This window comes from Arachis hypogaea, chromosome 14 (assembly GCF_003086295.3).
Source record: "Arachis hypogaea cultivar Tifrunner chromosome 14, arahy.Tifrunner.gnm2.J5K5, whole genome shotgun sequence".
Lineage (NCBI taxonomy): Eukaryota > Viridiplantae > Streptophyta > Magnoliopsida > Fabales > Fabaceae > Arachis > Arachis hypogaea.
In genome coordinates this window covers 90,373,483-90,394,514 of record NC_092049.1, presented here as the reverse complement: position 1 = coordinate 90,394,514, position 21,032 = coordinate 90,373,483, and the positions used below count along the sequence as shown (strand labels likewise).

Genomic DNA, 21,032 nt, shown 5'->3' with positions numbered 1-21,032 from the left:
TTATTATATATATTATTTAGTAGTTAATAATAATAAAAAAATGAGTTTTGGCGGGCTTAGCCCGCCAGCTTGCCAGCCCGCAGTTAGGCGGGGCGGGGTGGAATTCTAGGACCGCCTCTAGGCGGGACGGGGCGGGCCAGCCCACCAAAAAGGCAGACTTCTGATGGGGTGGGGCGGGCTTCTCCGCTTGCCACCCCTATCGGTTGGTATTGAACTGGTGTGGCTTCAAAGGTTTATGACGCTCGTAGTGGTTATTTGTAACTCAGTAAGAAAGATGTTTAGTTGGGAGGATAGGGGGAATTGGTTTTGACTTTGGCGTCAACATGTTCAGGAAAAGTACAAATTCTTGGTCTGGCTATGTCTTCGGGAGGCTCTTCCTACTGCTACATTTCATTTTAGGAGGGACATTTCGCACACGAATAACTGTCCACGATATTTTTTAGGTCAGGAATCAGTTTTACATTGCATTCACGATGTGTATCCCCTCTACTATTAGTGGCTCATAGATTTTTCTTTGGTTGATACCTTTAAAATTAATTATGATGCTAGCTATCCTGACAATGGTGCTCGGATTTGTTTTGCCTGTGTTAGCAGAGATCGGAAGGAAAGGTGGCAACGAGGCTGCTGGGAACAATTGAGAGTCATAATATTCTATAAGGAGAGTTATTTGCTATTTGAATATACTTTCTTTTAACTTGAGACTCGGAAAAAAGAGATATATATGTGAGACAAACTGTTTGGATGCCTTTATTATTGTCAATCATTTACATGATTACTTTAGTTTTATTAATCTTTTGGGATTAAAAATCCGAAATATAATGTTTTAGAAATTATGTGCTGATCTCCAATTAATCTTGAGAGAGATGTACAATGAAAATCTTTCTCTCCATTCTTTCCAAATAAAACTTTCATTGTCTTAGAAAAAATTTGAAAGTAATATTTAATGAAATTATCTTTCTTAAATAATTTTTTTTTATTATTGTTTGTTTTCTTTCCAATCCCAAACAAAAACTCTCTTGTGAAACCTGTCCCGTAGACTTTCCAAGAAGTAAGTAGTGATTCTTCCCGCCCTTTACTTGGTTGCGCAAGAGGGAAAGAAAAAAAAAACACAACAGCGATACTCTGAACGAAAGAGAGAAAGAAGGAAAGAGAGATGTGTGGAAGAGCACGGTGTACTCTAAGAGGCGATGATGTAGCAAGGGCTTGTCATCGCACCCTTCCCGCTATTCGTTCTCTCCATATGGACCGGTACGGTAACAATTCCACTCTACGCTTGCTTCAAATCCTTGTTTTGGAGTTCATTTAGCAACTTAGGAACGGATTATACTAAATAATCCAAAACTAGTTAAGCATTTACTTTTTTATTTTATTAACTTCTGCACTCTGGCTCTAGAGGGGCCAAATTAAGCTGCTTTATTGTATTCAATCTGAAAAGAGGGCTTTTGTTTTGTGTATTAGAGCTTCGAATGCATTTGCGTAATTGAGTTTCAGTGAAGACTTACATACATTATCTTCAGGCGAAGTTAATTGTCCTTTTAACTGTTCTCAATCACACGAAGAGAACTGCATGCGAGTTAACGCTTTGAATTTGCCGGTGTGTAGGTATAGGCCATCCTATAATGTGTCGCCGGGATTCAATCTGCCGGTAGTTCGTAGGGAAGATGCGTCTAACAGTGAAGGCCATGTTCTTCATTGCATGAAATGGGGTTTAGTCCCCAGTTTTACAAAAAAGACAGAGCGGCCTGATCACTACAAGATGGTATATCTTCACTTGCTCAAAGCACTTTTGTATTTTATTAGGTTATATTCTCAGCCCGCTTATACATTAATTGTAACCTTAGATAACTGATTGTTAAGCCATTTTGGATAGTTGTTACGGCAGCTTAAACTTTGATTTGCATATATTCTAGATAAATCATTATAAACTAAGTTCAAAGTTGTTGCGGTGTTCCCTTGCTGCTATGCCAGCTAACTAATTATGAGAGTTCGAGGTGAAAAATTTGGGTCATATACCCGTACACAGATGACAAAAGTTATAATCATGTCACTCAAACATTGATGTAAGATCCAAAAACCCAGAGTTTCCCAATCCTCTCACTTGATTCTCAAATAAATCTTGCAATTTTAACTGACACTATACTTGGGAATGTCAGTATGCTTAAGAATGTGGATAAAATTAAATGGTACTGTTTATTTATTTATTTTCAAAGTCCTTATTAGAGTGTCTAGCACATATTATTATAAATTCCAATTCGTTTTTATGAAGTACTTATTCTGATGTGTCGTGTGTGCTATATACTGCAGTTTAATGCTCGATCTGAGTCCTTAAATGAAAAAACTTCATTTCGCCGTCTGCTTCCTAAAAACAGATGCCTTGTAGCATTAGAAGGGTATGTATTGCATTAATTTGTTTGTCCTGTTTTCACTCTTCTCTTCTCGCTTAAGCATGATTGGGTTGGGAGTGGGAATGTTTCCTCTTGAACCTTTTCTCAATACCTGCTTGCTGTTTCGGCTGGTATTTTAGTACAAGAATATAGTTCAAGGAATAAAGTTGGACATTTTTCTTTACTGATTGTATTCCATGGACATGGTTACACGAGTGAAGAAATGCTTGCATGTATAGTTGAGCATTTTTGTCTTTTTTTTTTTCTGGGAAATGTATGAGCTGGATGAAAATTAAATAATTAATTCTGTTTGCTGGGTAGACAAAGCATTTGCATTATGTATTTTCATCTTGACAATCATGGTCCTGACTATGTATTCCTTTTCCTATTATATCTTCAGCAGTTCTATTATTCTTGTCGAAATTTATTGCCTAGTTTGTAGGAAAAAATTATGGTTTCATATATTTCTTTTGACTGTAGAGTGTAGACACTTCTTTATAGTTGATATAATTTTTCTAAACAGTCCATCGCATCCATTTTTCTGATGTAAAGTTGAACTCTTTAAGTTGATTTTTCTAAATATTTGTTTGAAGATTTTACGAGTGGAAAAAGGATGGTTCAAGAAAACAGCCATACTATATTCACTTCAAAGATGGACGACCACTTGTCTTCGCTGCTCTTTATGACTCTTGGCAGGATTCTGAAGGTAAGATATTTCTTTAGATAGATGTCAGAACTGGTATCAGCAATAGGAAAGTTGTGTGTGTGTGAGAAGGCAAACTGACCGAGGAACCTCCTATAGTGTACACTTGGGAAAAATCTAACTAAGGAATGAGTCTCCTACAAATTGGTACAGATGACAAGACAAAATCAAAACTTCCCTCTCTTCCTCTATATCACTTTTACTCCTAACTGACTTGTTAACAACTTTCTTGCCATTTTCCTCCTCCTCCTCCTGTTGTAAACTCTCCCAAATTTGTTCCTAATAAAAAATGTAGGGCAATGACATTTGATTCATTAGTAGATTTCCTTTTAGGTTTACTTAATGCTGATGCGAATATTTTTAACTACAGGTGAAATACTATACACATTTACTATTATTACAACCTCTTCCTCTCCAGCTCTTCAGTGGCTTCATGGTGAGTCATGCACTCCTAAATGTTGACGTGCTAGCAAAATTTCTGGCTGATATTATATTACAAGTCTGATACTAACAAATCACTATTTAAATAGCTGGATTCTAGAATGAGATTACTCTATTGTACTGGCCGTGCCTTGATAAAAACTATTGTTATACTGTTGCAAATGACTGATCTTGATTATATCACATTTTATCAAACAACTGCAAATTATTTTAGTGATTCTTTTTTCCTTTGCGGTAATGCCTTTGGTTCTAAATTCTGTATTAGCCCATTTTGTTTCGTTGAGAAGGAACTTGGTTTCCATTTCCTTTCCTGTGTTTTGTGAATAAAATAGTGAAAGTAGGAAATTTGAAAATGCGAAAGAAATTATAAAGGTGGCATATTGGTAGTTAAAACTAATCTAGAAATACAAAAAGAAAACAAATTCACCTGAATGTATTAGTTGTGGCTATTCTAAAAGAACAGAAAAGAAATGTGCTTACTCTTTACCCTGTTTGTTACCAAGCCCTAAATGGTTTACTTCAACGGGGAAACCATTTTGACCTCATGATACCTGATTTGAAGAACGTAGAAAAAAAGGATTTCAGTGAGATCCTAGGTATGCCTTTTCTCCTTTCTATAAATAAAAAGAATTTACGTAAAACACAATTTCGTTGATAAGTTTCCTTAATAATACATTGAAAAGAATAGATGTCATTTAACAATTTGGTTCTAAGCTTATATTTAAGATGCACGAGATTATCTGTTCAGCCAACTTGAGGGAACTATGTGCCCCTTTTTATTATTAGCCCTGTACCTATTGAGTGGCCATGTCCTACATTGGTGAACTAAGATTTGTCACTTTTATTGTGTCTTTGTAGACAGGATGCCTGTTATTTTTTGTGACAAGGAATCAACTGATGCCTGGCTAAGCGGCTCTACTTCCAGTTTTAAGAATTTGCTGAAGCCATATGAGGAATCTGATCTGGTATGATCTTTATCTAATTTGTTTAGAATTTTGACATTAATAGCTTGTAAATTTGATATTTTAAAAAAAAAAAGAAGTAAAAAGTGCTTTTTTCTTTTTCAATTATAAAACATGCAAACAAAAATATTTAGAATTTAAGATAATTTTTCTTTCCATTCAAATTTGAAAGAAAGCCTTGCATGTTTGCTCTCAGAAAGCTTAAATCATGAATTTTTTTTTTTTGTTTGCTAACCAATCCTTTTGATGTCTAGGTTTGGTACCCAGTGACGCCTGCAATGGGCAAGCCATCATTTGATGGACCTGAGTGCATAAAGGAGGTATGGCCATTGAGCATTCTGCTTCCCTTTCATGTGATTTCTCCCTGGTTATGGTTTTCTCGGTTTCAACATTTCAACATGCATGCCAAGATGTATTGAGCCAAAACAAAATAGACAAATCACATGGAGTTTTATCTAAGCCATAATTATGTTATGTGTGACTAGATCTTAGTTCTTTCGTTTCTTAATGCATACATTTTTGGAAAAACAAATTTTAGAAACATACATTATTTTGTTGGGTTCGGGCATTCGGCTCATTGAAAGCTCTTAATTACATTGGTTTTTGCTTTTTACTGGGTTTCTTGAGAGGGGTTTATTGGCAGAGTCTTGGTATGGCATTAAATAAGATTGCTATACTGTGACTTGGAGGTTACTAGATCCAAATAATGGAATTAGCTTCTTTACTTGCAGGGTTAAGATCAAATACAATAACCATGCTACATGTACATAAAAAAATCAGTCACTCGTATAGACATGTTGCAATACAAAATACACATTGAAAATGAGTTAAACAACGTATGTATTTATACAAAAATACATAGTGGCTGCTGCGCAAATAGGATTTTTGTTAATCCAGATAAGAAAAGAATCATGCTGGCACTTACAGTAGTTGCATTAATTGCTGTTCATATGTAGGTTTGTTAGGCTTTGCTTGTGAAGAAGCAAAGATCTTATTAAAATAGGTTTCTTAGAATTTAATATCTCTACAAACTATATTCAAATCCTAACAAACCGAATTTAATGCTATCATTACTTCATCAACTTGAGATAAATTTAACTGCCATCATAATCAGCCAAGAATGTTGTCCTAAACCTAGTCCGATTGTGCAGATTCAAGTAAAGGCGGAAGGTAACACTTTGATCTCTAAGTTCTTCTCAAGAAAGGGATCTGAAAATGAAGAGACAAAGCCAGAGCAGAAAATAGTGCCAAGTCAAGGATTTATCAAGAGTGAAGAACAGGCAGAGGAAGCCAAAAAAACTGAGGTAGGGGACAGTGACTTCAAATCTTCTCAAGATGCTACGAAGGTCCCAACCAAGCGCGATTATGAGGCTTTTTCAGGTGAATCAAAGCCAGCTTTGGCTAACAAAGATGTTGTGAGTCCAAACCCTGCAAAGAAAAGGGAAAAGGCAAAGACTAATGCTGCTGATGATAAACAACCGAACTTGTTTTCCTACTTTGGAAAAAGATAATCAGTTATGAAGGATTGGCTTGAACGACAAGATTTTGCCATGTTATGTTGGTTATTGGTGTAAATTATGTAATGTAGATGCATTTTGTTTTAGTTCTCCATAGAGAGAGGTCATGCTTTATCCAATGCATTTTACTCTACGCTAACCCGCTCAAGTCTTGTGGGAAGGACTCACTTTCCCATCGATCATGGATCGTGTACACCATCTTAATATAACAATGCTTGTTATTTGTTAACCGCGCAATCTTTTCTATTAAAGTTTCTGAACTCGATATAATTTATTTATTTTTAATATAAAAACTGTATTGCTTTCTTTTTGGGTCATTGCGTGATAAAACAACAAATAAAAGCAATGGAGATCTACAATGGACAATTTCCATCGTCACAAACTCTATCCTCGAAAGGAGTCATTTATGTGGCGGTTCTACCTTTGCCATCTTCAATCAATCTCCTACTCTTGACAGTAGCTGTCACAAACTGCTCCATTCTAATTTCAATGCAAGATTCTCCACATCAACTGCATCCTTTTTAGCTGGAACTATTGCCTTTGGGGTTTCCTCTTCATAAAAATTTTCTATCAACTGCCAAAAGATTGAGAACAATAGACTCCTTTCAGTATGATAGTAGGAAATTGAAAGACTAAAAAAGAGTCAATTTTATCATTTAAGATAAACACATTAGATATATGTAGGCAAATTAGATTTACTGTATCTATGCAAACTATGTATTTATGTAAGGGAACATATTATTTAAAGACGCAGAAAACGTCTTTTTTTTAAGATATTTTTTAATAATTAAAATTTAACACATATAATCATTTAAATTATGTTATTTTTGTCAAAATTATGTTAGATAAATTAATTTGACCGAAAAATAGTGAATCAAATTTTGAATTCGTCTAAATTAATATTATTTTTTATAAAAAATTACTATAATACTCCTATTATATAAAATGACTAAAATACTCTTATTATATATATTAATTTTAAAAATTCTAAATTCTAGCCCTTTTCTTCTCTATCATTATAGGGTTAGAATTTAAAGTTTTCAAAATTTATATATATATATATATATATATATGATAGGAATATTTTAGTTGTGTTTTATAATAGGGATATTGTAGTAACTTTTTATAAAAAATATTAATTTATACCGGTTTAAAAATTTAATTTATTAATTTTTTTGCTAAACTGATTTGTCCAGTCTAATTTTAATAAAAATAATATAATTTAATTGATTATATGTATTAAATTTTAATTTTTAAAAAACATCTTTAAAAAAAAGACGTTTTTGACATCTTTATTTAAGTGGCTCCTTTTTGTTTATTCATCAAGTAAAACGTTAGGATTGGTCCATGATTCATAAGTCATAACTCCTTTATTTTTATAACATTTTCTTTCAATAAAATAACCTAAAAGTTCGCAACCAATATTAATTGTACATTTCCCTAATATTTTGCTCTACTTACCAATAACCTAAACATTAGACTATTTATTTTGTTACATGATGAACATTTCAAGAAATTTGCTCTTTACTGTCTGATTTTATATATAAATCCAACTATAAATAATATTACTTTCGGATATATCGTCGGCTTCCATCCAACTAAAAAATCCTCGACCTAAACACATTACCATCAAATTTCCTAGTTCCAACACGAAGAATGTTGGTAGTGCCGTCGGATAATTTGACTAGGAGCGTTTATAGATCAAATTATACCCATACAATATTTATCTATATCTGATCTACAATTTGAATATATGATTCAATCGAATTAGATCACAGATATTACGTTTATGTTTGTAAATTCGATCTGCACTAAATAATATACATATGTTGTATTTATATTTTATTTTAATTAATAATTATTTATATATGTTATATTATTTTATTTTTATTATTTAAAAAAAATTGCTTGAATAATATTTTAGGAGTCTGGAAGAGTAAAAAAATGAGATTTTATTAGAGTGAAAAAGTAGTTTTATTGACTTTTTTTATAGAAATAAATTTTTTTAATATATTTTTTATTTTGTGGATATATTCGATATTCGATCTTAAAATATACGGATCAAATCATATCTAAACATAAAAAAGTACGGATATTAGATTTGATGAGTTTAATGTAGATCAGATCAAGATTTTGATTATATCCGATCCTATTCACAAATACCCTTAAATTCAATGATAATAACACCAGAAATGATGAATTGATAAAGTATTATTGTCGAATTTTTTCCTATAAACCCAAAAAAAATAAATTAATTTATTACTGTATAAATTCGACAGCAATGTGTATGACTAGTTTTTTAAAGTTATTTTCAATTAAATATATTAAATACCCATTATCCTGTTACCAAAAATTCATATTTAAAACACTATTAAAACTAATAGGAAATAAATAGTGTTTTTTATTAAAACAATAAATTAGAATATCAACAATACAAATAAAATGTACAAAAATAATAAAAAGTTAAATTACAAACCATGACTTAGAATCGTCGTGTAACAAAGTTCAAATAACCTAGACACTAACAAAATTAAAACTTATTAAATTGTTTACGAAATTTCGATAAAACTTTCTCTTAAATAAGATGCCTCCACCAAACAATATTCTTGTTGTTTCCCAAATTAAACCAATTTGATAACAACATAAGCATCAGTGATATCATAAATTTAAAAACTTTCAGAGAAATTTTGGCAAAATTTTCTTTAAGTTAGCCGTCTCCACCAAACAACATTATCAATTTTCACCAAGTCAACAAATGCAATAATAATTTCAAACAAGCAAATATTCAGTCAAACATCCGATTCTAATCATTCTAATAGGCATTCCTTCAGGGACGGACCCAAGCATACAAATGAGGGGGCACTTGCCCATGATGTTTTTAATTTTTGTTTTAAAAGATATACTTATATATAATATATATCTAATATATCGCATTTATTAGTATTCTAGATTTAGAATACTATACATAATAATATTATACCTTAAATTTTGAAATATAAGAGAATCTCTTATAGAATAGGTTATTGAAGGATATTATTTTATCCACTAATAGTGGACAAATTAGAGTATTACCAAATTATACACCTATTGCTACAGCTGTAGATATAAATAGGCATGATAGTATTCAACTGCATAAAAGTAGTGCGGAGAACTAGTTAGAATTGTGCCTGCCATCCAATTCGGTGACGCATGGCTAGATTATTCTACCACTCTATAAATAGAGGCTCTCTTCACTTCATCAAATATCCTTCAAATTTTAAATGATCCATTACAAATAAAATAAATTCAATTAGTTAAAGTTTTAAATTTATTTTTTTATTTTTTTTTTATTTTGACTATTATTTAACCTAATCAAATTTAATTATTGTACCGTTAATTCTTTATTCTCTTAAACCCTCTTCTTATTTTTATATTTTCAACTTTCTTTTTCTATTCCTTGTCTAATGGTCATCTTCTCTTCATCAAAAAGTAAATTTTAAATTCTCTAATTTTTTTATATAGCTCTCCATGACTCTATGTATCTTTCAATTTTATTGTTTTTCTTTTTGATATTTTTAATTGTAATTTTTAATTCAAACAATTATAGTTTAGGTATCAATCTAATATTTTATTTTTTTCGTGACTTTATATATTTTATTTTATTCTTGATTTATTTATCCTTATTACTTATTTTTTATCTTTTGTTCTATTATATGTACCTATGTTGCATATAAAATTTTAAAATGAATTGATTAATTTACTAATTTATAATATTTTTTTATTTTTAAAAATAATGATAAAAAATATTTTATCTAACATTATATCATAATTAAATTAAAAAATATATAATAAATTTAATTATTTTAAAAAATAAAAAAATTATAAAAATTATGTTTTTATTATTTTATATAAACATACTTTTCATATAAAAATTTAATTTTTCTAGTATTTATATATAATTCTAATTTCAAATTATAAATACTAATGTATTATTATGTGCTAATATGCCAGTTAATTCAATCTTTTATTATTAAATGTGTATAAAAAGATTAGTTAGGATAATAAGTTATCTATAATTTAATTAAAATATTTTAATTTTAAATTTTAGAAAAAAAAAATATTTTTTATAAATTATATATAATAAATAGTATTTTAAGAATAAAAGTGTTCGCTAATTCTTTTTAATTTTTATATCTCCATATAATTAATAATATTTAACAAAATTTATTTAATATATATATATATATATATATATATATATATATTTTTTTTTTTTTTTTTTTTTTTGCCTCCACTCCTAAAATTTTCTGGGTCCGTCACTGCATTCCTTTATTATTTTCAGTAGAGAAAGGGTCGAGAAGAAGTGATTGGACATCATTCTTCCACTTTCGTCCTACAAATCTAACTTAAAAAATTTAAAATATTTAAAAAAAATAACCTCAACTGCAAACTACAAATAAGACTATACCAATAACCTACGAAATAAACTCCAATCAATCCAAAAGAAAACAACACAATTCTAATAAAACAAATTAATTATTGAATAAAAATTACCTATCTATTATAAATCAATAGTTGACCTAATTTATCATTTTTTTAACTTAACTAATGTATGTTCCGGTGTCCTACACGGGATAATACATAAAATTATATAAAAAATTTTTATTAAAATTTAAATAAAAAATATCTATTGTAATTATTATTATAAATATTTTATAACTTAAAAATATTAAAAATAATTAATATTTGTTTTAATCAATTTGAATTGGTTGAATGGTCATCTCATTTGTCCGTTTAAGTAAGTATTTGGAGTTCGAATCTCGTCTTATGTGTATAACAATCCATTAGTTAGCGACAGACCCTTAATAAATAAACCATCAATATGTAGTGGATTAGTCCTCGATTTGCCGAGTTAGGAAATCCGTAGAAAAAAATTGTATTTGTCTTTAAAATAAAATCTTTTTTCATTAATAGCAATACTTATGGACTTTTGTCTTTGTTGAAATTTACTTGGGACAATTTTATTTGTTGGTATCATATTCATTCTTAAAGTCAAAACAATATGACCAACATTGTTACTCATTAAAACTTCACATTTTATGAAATGATTTTTAAATTTTCAAATTCATAAACTTATGTCATTACAAAAGTTATTAGATTGATTAATATTTCTTGATAACATGGTGTACCAAAACACCATCGTTGAGTATTATTTAGTGTAAAAAGTAACTAATAATAACTTTTGTTATTCAATATATAATTTAATCTATTAAAAAATAAATTAATATTTTCTAAACTTGTAAATGAATTTTCTTCTAATTTCTTACACCATTTTATTTGATAATATTTACCATTAGAAAATAGCAAATGACCATACTATTTTACAATTTATATGATGTACAAAGTAATTTCTTATCTTGAAATAAATTCTGGTTAGTGAGATAAAATTTAAAATATATTTTTTTATTTTCTTACTCAAATTTAAATTTAGAATTGAATAACAACTCATCCTTTTTTAATTTCAATAAAAAAATAAATTGGTTAGATGCAAAATATTCAATATTTAATAATTCCAATCATTTAAATTTTAATTACCAAAAATTGGGTTAAAAATTAATTATAAACTCAATAATCGATAATATATATTATATTAGTACGTAAATAATAATATCTAATGTATTGATTATTTTTTTTGATAAAATTAATGTATAATCTATTGAGAATTGATTTATTATTCAAAATTTTTTTCATAAACTTTGTAATATGTGATAATAGTGATCTTATTTTTTATTATTATTTAAGAAATTTTTCATAATTTTTTAATTATGTAATTAACTTAATTAATAACCTTTATTATTGTTTTTATACAAAAAAAATATCAATTTATACTATTTACATATTTTTTTACTACTAATAAATAAATAAGTATTTGCACTATTATATTTATTGTCTTAGATAATGACTTAAGTTACTTATTTTGTATGTTAAATTTATTAAATATTAAGATGAAAAAAATAAATTATACAAATAGCTAAAGTGAGGGCCCCGGAGATAGGATTTTTCAACTGTCGATCGACGCGACAATCATGCCTGCTTGACAAAGCCTTTTTTAGTCTCCCAATAAACGAAAAAGGATTGCTGGTGACTCTAACGCTATCTTACTATCATAAAAGTTATTTCATTCCAGAGTCTCTGGCTGAGGGATATCTAGTTTAAGTGCCAGTTGCCATTGAGAAAAAAAGGCATTTCGATTGAAAATAGATACAAAACATATTATTTTATCGCGGTTATCCCGGACTGCGTTCCGAAAAAGTGGCCTACTAGAAATGAAAGAAAGGGCGAGCACTCGTGTGTTTCAACCCCACTATCACTATACTATTCATAGTTGTGGGGCACGGAGATTGCTCGTCCTGCTTGAGTCGAGCAATCTCTAGTTTCCTTCCCTGCAGAATAGTGTTCAATTCCATTCAGTGATTTTAGGCCAACTGGAAGGGTCAATCCAGCAGATAGAGAATTAATGGAGTCACTAACAGCTATTGAGTATTCAGTTTCTTTGGATCAATCGGAAAAGAAAAAAAATTATATAACATATATAATAATCTTTAATATATATAGTTTCATGTATATATTAAGATTATCTATTTTAATTATGTAAATAATTATTGTTATTTTCACTTTTTCGTTACATTAGAAAATAATATTTAAAACTAAAAAAAGAGATAATTAATTTTTTAATTTGAATTAAAAAATGACTTGTAAATATATCAAACTTTTATATATATTAAGTGTTATAATATTAAATAGTATAGTATTTGTTATAACAATGACTCAAAATATTAATCCAAGATATATTTGGACCTAGTAAGACCTCAATGCAAGCAAGATCAACTAAAATCCATTATTAGGGTCCAAAATCTGACTTAAGTTCATTACCTTAAAGGCCCAATGCAGATGAAGTCCACGTGTCCCCTTTTAAATTGGCTCAGATTGGATCTCCATTTCTAGTTAGATATGGTAATGAGTACTCAGAGGAGCGTGAGAAGCCCCCTTTCCATCCCTCACTTCTATTTTAAAAAAAATGTTCCCGTTCCTTCTCCGTCATTGCAAGTTCCTGTTTAATTATCCCTTAGGAAACGCAGATCTTCTCGGTTATCTACGAATATTCTTTGAAATTTTTTAAAAAAATTAACACAGAAAAATATAATATAATAATCATAAATAATCAATTCAATATAATTCAATATAATTTATAACATATTCGTTATGAAAAATAACATTTCAAAAGGAGAAAACATGAAAACATATTCCAACATAATAACATAACATAATTTTTTGAAACGATATTGAGCAACGTAGTGACGAATTTGAGAGACAGAGAAAGTAAGTTAGAGAGAGAGAGGATCGAGGCTGAGAATGAGTCCGGAAGAAGAAGGAAAATTTCGAATTGGGGACAGAAAGTAGGGTTACTAAATTCAAGGAATGGATTTATGTATATATAAATTAGGATAAATTAATAATTTTATATTCGCGTATATTTAATAGGTTCCATGGGCGGGTACTTATGTCCGTGTCCTCATTAGGGGTGGCAAACGAAAAAGCCCGCCCTATCTCACCAAAAGTCTGGCATCTGGTGGGCTGGCCCTCCCCGCCCCGCCTAATAAGGCGGTCCTGAATTTTTCCCCTGTTCCGCCTAATGGTAGACTGGCGGGATCTCCTCTTTTTTTTTTTATAAACCATTAAATATTAAACAATATATATGATTTCACAATAATTTTAATAAATTTATAATTTCTAAAAATATAAAAAAATTATAATTTTTAAATTCACACACATTAAAATCTTTATAATTATAAATATGTAATAAACATAATTATAAACCAAATTTTTTGAAACAAAATAATAAAACCAACATTGTCTAAAGTAAAACAAATATTATCAAAAATATATAATTAAACATCTTCAAGTTTATAATCAATCAAATATAAAACATAATCCAAAATATAACTTAGAACATCTTCAATGATCATCTTCATCCTCTTGTAGATCAATAACATCCTAGAAATTTGTAAAAAAATAGCTCTGACAAAATAAAAGTTTGACCCTGCAGAAAAGTTTGCCCCGCCCCGCCCCGCCAAAGCTCATGGATTAGGCGGTACGGGGGTAGGCGGGCTTTTTAAGTTTGGCGGTCTTAAATTTCCAACCCAACCTGCTTTTTTGGCGGGTTATGCAGGTTAGCCCGACGGGTTTCAACCCGTTTGCCACCCCTAGTCCCCATCCATTTTCGTATGGCAGGTCGTGAGGATTTCACGAGTCCACATCTAACCCAAAACGCGAGTAATCCCTGTAAATACCCGCTTTAGTTGTTTTTGTGATCATCCCTATTGTTAGCATTCATTGGTTCGTGACGTGGAGCTATTCTAGCAACTCAATAAATTTTTAGATAATCAAAGTTTAGGTTATATCATTTTTATAAAGTCACATATGTATCCTTATTATAACAATATTAATAAAAGATAAATGGATAAACATTAAACTATTGTTTGGATATAAGATGGAAAATAAGAAGAAAGAAAATGGAAAGAAAAAAAATAAGAGGAAAGAAAATGAAAAGAAAATTATATTTTTTTGTGTGTTGTTTAGATGAAGAAAAAATGAATGAAAAAAAATAAAAAAAAAAATTCTTTTGCTTGGATAGAATGAAAAGTAAGAAGAGAAAAAATTATAATAGAGTAAAATTATATTAATATTTTTATATATTATATATAAATTATAATTCAAATGGTAACTCTATATTTTTACCCATATTTGTACTTCTGCATCAATTTTTTTTTTTTTTGTAATTTTGAAGAGAAAACATTTACATGAGCTCCACATACACTTTTATATTTTTCATTCAATTTTTTTGTTGATCCAAACAATAAAAATTTGATTTTTTTATCCATTTTTTTCTCCAACATTTTATTTTTCTACAAATTCTTCTAACCCAAACAATACATAAATAAGTAACATTTTCATATATATAACAATAACTAATATCACATAGTAGGTTAATTTACGTTGATAAACCAAAGCCACCCCAAAATTACCTGAATCACCCAAATCCAAAAACGTTACCTAGTTGTCTCCATTTACATTTCTATATAAATTAAATTTAATGAATTCGAATTAGGGTAATATGTAGTAAATCGAATCTATAGGATTCAAATTACTTGCCATTATGATTCGAAAGTAAATTGAATTCAAAGAATTCGAATTATGTCATCCCCTACTAAATTGAATCTATAAATTTTGATTTATATGGTCCATGCTAAATCGAAGCAATAAGGTTCGATTTATACTCACTTAGTAGCAATCCAACTCATTGTAAATCGAATCTCCTTCATTCGATTTAGTAGCATAGATAGCATCTAAGTAATTTGAATCTTATAGATTTGATTTTGTAAGACCCAGAACTTTGAAAAGTCTTATTATGATCAAGTCTCAAATCATATAGTTATTTATAGCCTTAATTTCAGAGATTATTTTATTAAGGATAATTAAGGCAAGTTTTGATTTATTGAACTTGAGACAAGTTATGATTTATTATCCAATTTGATAATTATTGGATTATTTTCTATAATTATATTATAAAGTTGGTAGTTGTGAAATAATAAGGATTTTTATATTATTCGGATTAAATAATTAATATTTTAAATATTAATACTGTTACTTTGGAAAATAAAGGGTTTAATTATATTATTTCTAATTATTTTGATTTGGGCATTTTATGAAAAATAATTTATAAAATTGATGAGCAAATAGTATTTTTATACACTAATTTTGTTGGGTTAAAATTTGTTCCTAATTACTATATTACCCCTACTTTTATTTGAAATTACAAAAGTAACCCTAACCCTAAGTTTCAAAAATGAAACCCTAATCCTATACCCAGCAGCCACCACCTTTCTTCTTCCCCTCAGCAGCTGCAACCTCTCTTTTCCAAGCAGACACACACACGCACAGCTTCCCCCACAACCCAGCAGCTGCGCAGCCCTATCCTAGCCACAACACAGTTTTCTATCTCTCTTTCCATGAATGGAAAACAATAGAAGCAGAAAGGGAGAGATGGAGCAGAGTTGCGATCCGGGGAGGGGATGAGCCGCGCGGTCGTCGGTCATCTCGGCGCCGTGCTTAGATCGCGTCCAGCCCTCGTCGCCGCCGACCCGTGACGCTGCCTCCAGAATCGCGCGAAGGACAGAGGGAGGAGAGAGAGAGATCGAGGCGAGCCTTGAGGAAGTGAGCTGCGCGAAAATGGAGAAGGAGAACGGCACCGTCCCTTGCCGTGATCGAAGCTTGCTGCCGCCGCGTTGCTCGGGACTGTCGCACCGCCACTGTCGCTGGGAAGACCGCCGCCGCTGTCCGAGAGGCCACCTCTGCTGCGAATCAGGACTAAGGTGAGAAAGAGAGGACTGCGAAGGTGGGAAGTCGCTCTGCCCAATCTCCGCCTGTGCTGCCAGACCCGCCGCGGTCAGCTGTCACAGGGTCGCCGTCAAGCCGTGTCGGAGGAGGAGCGCCGCCGCCGTGCCTCCATCGTCACTGAGGACGCCGGTTGTCGCTGTCGCCATCAGAAAAGGGCTCAGGTCGCCGCCGGTGTCGCTGCCGGATAAGGGAGCTGCATCTCTGTGATTCTGACTGCTGAGGATGGTCCTGTGACTTCCGGGATCTCCGCCGGAGCTCCGGGCTGAGCCTCTGCCGCTTGAGACCCTGCTGCTGTCGCCGGAAAAGGTTGTCGGTAAGGGTTTTAATTGTGGTTTCTGTCCTTTTTAAATTCCGGGAATACTATAGTCGCTACGTGTTGGTTTCAGATGTCGTGATCAGAATTTGTCGCCGCTGCCGCTTGAGGTGGCTGCCGGGCTGTTGCCGAGCCGGCCCAGGGAACGTCGCTGTTTCGGTTCAGCCGTCCTTTCTTAGTTTCGGTAAGTATTTATGTTTCGGAAAGCCACGCGTTAGTATTCTGTGGTGTTCGGTTAAAGAATATGAGTTTTGACAACGTGGGGTTGAGTCCTGATTATTATATGTTGCGAATAGTGTTGCGATGGTTATTGCGAAAGTGGCTGGGAGCTGAGGTTTTGGTTGCCGTCAGTTCGGGTTGAGGCGGAAATGGACTTGATGAGGCGTTTGGATTATGGAATTGCGTTTTGAGGTAGGGGCGCTTTCCAAAAACTATGCTTTATGTGTTGGAATTATTACATATGGATACTGCTATGAGAAAATGTGTATTTGGTGATTGTATCGGCCTTATGTATAATTTGATTGTATCGAATGATTATGAATGTTTGTTTGGCTGAATTGTTGTGCGGCTTTGTGAAATGTAATCTTTGGAAGTTGATTCTTTAAAGATTTGAAATGAGTTTAATCCGTTGAGGATTGGTTTGAATTGAGTCAATTATTTAGATGATGTGAAAGATAGAACACTTTTGAATTCAGCCTGGTTTACTTTAATTGACTTGGTTTCGGACAAATGATTTATTACTGAATCGATTCTTTAAAGCTTTGGAAATGAGTTAAATCGATTGATATTGAGTTGATTTTGAAATAGTATCCTTGAGATACGCCACTGAGGCGATTGTTGGATTTAGCTTGATTTGAATTGATTTCTAATTTCGTGTTGTTGAAAAGGAATGAGGAACGGTTTAGTTGGGACCCGAACCGGGTGGCAAAAGTCCAAGTTTTAGGGGAGGTGCTGCCGAAATTTTTATAAAATCTTAGTTTTGTTTGAAAGGTTATTTAAAAGGTTTGGATTTGAGAAATTGTATTATTTGATTTATTAAGAGGATATTTATGCTTTCCAACTTAATTTATTTGATGAACCTTATACGTTGAGTTCGGCTTATTTAGAACTGAACTATTTTTACCGTTTGAATCACTGAAGGAAATAATGATGCTCTAATATTGATTTCAATATAAAAAGGAGTTTTTAGTGATTTTTAAAGGAACCTAGACTTTTGATTGAGTAATCAAGTTTGAGGCATTTTGGAAGAGTTGGAAAAATGGGTTCCAAAAAGAAATCTGAAAGCGGTTTGATTCAAATGAACCGGTTCCGTTTCAAATGAGTTGATTTTTGGACCGGGTTGGAACTTGTGATTTTGTATGGTTCGGTTTCATAATAAATTCAATTTTATTTACTTGAACCGAGAATCTATGATTTTAAGAGTTTCAATGAATTTTAAGGAATTGATGCAAGTTGACCTTCCCCTAAAGACTTGGGACTCTGCCGAAAAACTTTTGTTATGAAATTCCACCGCTGGGTGAGTGATTTTGGATACTTTGAAATAAATCCTTAACTTGCCATGGTTTTGGAAGTTTCTGAAAGAGAATGCCGAGAGTGGCTTTATTTTAAAGAGGGAACTCACCTTGAGTAAAAGTGGCTTGTGAGCCTGAGATGATTTGAGAAATGAGATCTTTAAAGCCAAGGCTGAAAAGAGTTGAAATTTGATTTCAAAGTGAAATGACTTGAGAAAAGTGATTTATGGCTTAAATGCCGGTTTTATGAATTTGATGATGTTGAGTGTGGAAGTGCTGTTTTGTTATGGGCCGGAATGGCTATGTATGATTATGAATATTGGCTGGTTTTGGATTGAACCGTGAGCCGGAATGGCTGTGTATGATATTGATTTATGGCTGATTGTCGAATGAGTTATGGGCCGTATGGCTGACTATGAATTATGAATTTAAGCCGGATGGCTGAGATGGATGTTGATCCATAATTGGGACTGAATGAATATATGCTTGAAATGCCTGGGCAGTAGCAAGGGTTGTGGTTCGTCCCACTTGCTCCAGGTCAGAGATTGTGACGCCTGGGTAGTAGCGGTAGTAGTGGTGATTCCACTCGCTCCAGGTTGAGCTGTTAAACACCCGCCTGGGTAGTAGCCGCAGTAGTGGTTGTTCCACTGGCTCCGAGTTGAGCGGGTAGTAGCAATGGGGTTGTAGCTCAAACCTACTTGCTCCGCGAGGGGTGTTTCTGTCCATGGTTAGCTACCAGGACGTGTCGGGTTGGCTATATAACCGACAGATGATATCATCAGCCACTAGGGACAGGCATGCATCATATGCATCTATGTGACATTGTTTGGGTGTGCATATTGTACTTGGTTTGCCTTTGTGATTAACTGCTAATTGTTCTACTTGCTGTAACTGTTTGTTTGTGCTTGAACTTCCTGTCTGTGTTTGCAATTGGGACTCTGTTGGATTGTGGTGATTTGGTTGATGGTTGGATTGTTTGGGCCTAGGGCCGTGGTTGGATTGAGATGGACCGATGGTTGGTTTCGGTTTTGTGTTTCTAATTTGGAAAAAAATATGAAAGGCTATTTTGGTTCAGCATAGATAAACCTTTTTGAAAGGCTTTTAGCGTTTTTGAGAATTGAACGGTTCCTCTTTCAGAAAAGATTTCCGACTTTACCTTATTGAAAACTGTTATTTTTGAAAAGAGGCATAAGACATTTATTAATCACTGGTGCGGTTATCTCATGTATCCTATTACAGTAATTCCCAAAAACCCTCTACTGAGAACCCTTTCGAGGATGATGTTCTCACCCCCCTACATTTTTCCCCTTTCAGGATATGGGCGCAGAAGTTACGAAGAGCTTATTTAATTGTTGTTGTGATGCTCTGTATTGTTTTAGTTATGGTTTATTGTACCCTCGCCTTTATCTTGATATAATCTGTAAGAGGGATAGGAATTGTATTGGTTAATGCTTGTAAAGTTATTTATATATATTTATGTATATATATGGATGTACTCTTTATGAGTTGTTGTAAGTTGTATGGTATGTATGGATGTACGTTATCGAACGAAAGTATTTTTGGGAGCGGTATTGCGATTTAAAGTTTTAAACAGGCTCATATTTTAGTATTAAATAATATAAAAGTCGTCGTAATATCCAAACTATCAGAGTCGCGCAGCCGGAAGCGTGAGCTTTGGTAGTTAGGGTGTTACATTATGGTATCAGAGCAGTCCTTCCTGTAGAGCCTGAGGAATAGACCGACTATGCTTCAATTGCATACTCTGAGTGTTTGTCATGGAATAGGTGTTGTCGAATGACAAGAATTAGAGCTTTTTGCACATGACGATCTATTGATTAACGCCGTTAGTCTTGCATTGCATAATTCTAGGGATTAAGTTTGGCCGGCTTAATACTATTGAATTATGTATATGAAAGCACTGATGGGTTATCATAGATGACGTACTAGTTTTGAGTAAAGCGAATCGTGGGTTTTGGGGAACGTTGGAAACTATTTCTCGAGGCTATTCAGTTGTGTGTTTTGGATTTTGTTCGAGTCGACCTATTCTTTCATGTCCTAACTTGAAGTTCTTGTTTGCTAATCCTTGAAAAATAGTTTGACTTTTCAACTCTATTCCTCTATTCATATGCATTCTTGTTTGATCTTAAGTGCATATGCTTAGTTGAACTCCTTGTTGTATCTATCTTTCTCTGTTTGAGTTCTTCTTGATTCATGTATCCTTTGACATGACTTTGAACTTGTCCTACTGCACTGTGCATTTTTACTCCGGATTCTGAGTCCATTATTAGAGAAATTGTTGATTCAGTTTTCTCTTATTTGACAGTGATTACAGCCAATTTTGAGATTTTTATAAAAAATTGCTGTTGATTATATATACACTTATATATATGTGGAACTTTGAAAATTCCTTATACAGTTTAATAACTATTTAATTCTAAGGCCCCGTTCGTATTTTTACTGGTTTATGGAACTGCATTTACTTTAAATTACAATTGACTTCCTAGTGATTTTACTATAGTCCAATGCACATCTTCATTTGATTATGTATTTGGATATTTTTTTCAAAATTTTGAAAAGAAAGAATTTTTGACTTTTATTCCGGTTGGGTTTCGTTTGATAAGCGTTACTTAACTTATTTTGAATTGAGTTTGATTTAGCATGCTATATGGTTTATGCCATTGCTGTTCTTTTGAAAATGTTGGACTCATAGCTTTCTCCTTATGAACGGACTAAAGTTTCTCTTAAGCCTTCCATCTCCATAGGT

The 21,032-nt window shown here is 32.1% G+C and overlaps 1 protein-coding gene and 1 long non-coding RNA gene across 2 annotated transcripts; both read left to right on the top strand.

Moving 5' to 3' along the window:
* Window positions 1-1,021: 1,021 nt before the first annotated feature.
* Window positions 1,022-6,236, top strand: LOC112743482 (uncharacterized). Its single transcript, XM_025792693.3, has 8 exons — window positions 1,022-1,248; window positions 1,603-1,759; window positions 2,305-2,390; window positions 2,978-3,090; window positions 3,458-3,523; window positions 4,387-4,493; window positions 4,745-4,810; window positions 5,642-6,236. Exons 1-8 carry the CDS (start codon window positions 1,154-1,156, stop codon window positions 5,999-6,001), a joined length of 1,050 nt encoding a protein of 349 aa, XP_025648478.1. The 5' UTR covers window positions 1,022-1,153; the 3' UTR covers window positions 6,002-6,236.
* A 10,583-nt stretch (window positions 6,237-16,819) lies between these two features.
* LOC140178858 (uncharacterized) lies at window positions 16,820-19,770 on the top strand. The gene is made up of 3 exons (XR_011871829.1): window positions 16,820-16,941; window positions 17,054-17,168; window positions 19,583-19,770. It is a non-coding gene; the product is annotated as an uncharacterized lncRNA (long non-coding RNA).
* Window positions 19,771-21,032: the final 1,262 nt, after the last annotated feature.

Bases quoted from the DNA above. Each gene is read 5' to 3' on its own strand.
- LOC112743482 (XM_025792693.3), top strand. From the start codon at position 1,154: ATGTGTGGAAGAGCACGGTGTACTCTAAGAGGCGATGATGTAGCAAGG. The intron at 2,391-2,977 runs GTATGTATTGCA...ATTTGTTTGAAG, and splicing joins TGCCTTGTAGCATTAGAAGG to ATTTTACGAGTGGAAAAAGG. The intron at 3,091-3,457 runs GTAAGATATTTC...TTTTAACTACAG, and splicing joins CTCTTGGCAGGATTCTGAAG to GTGAAATACTATACACATTT.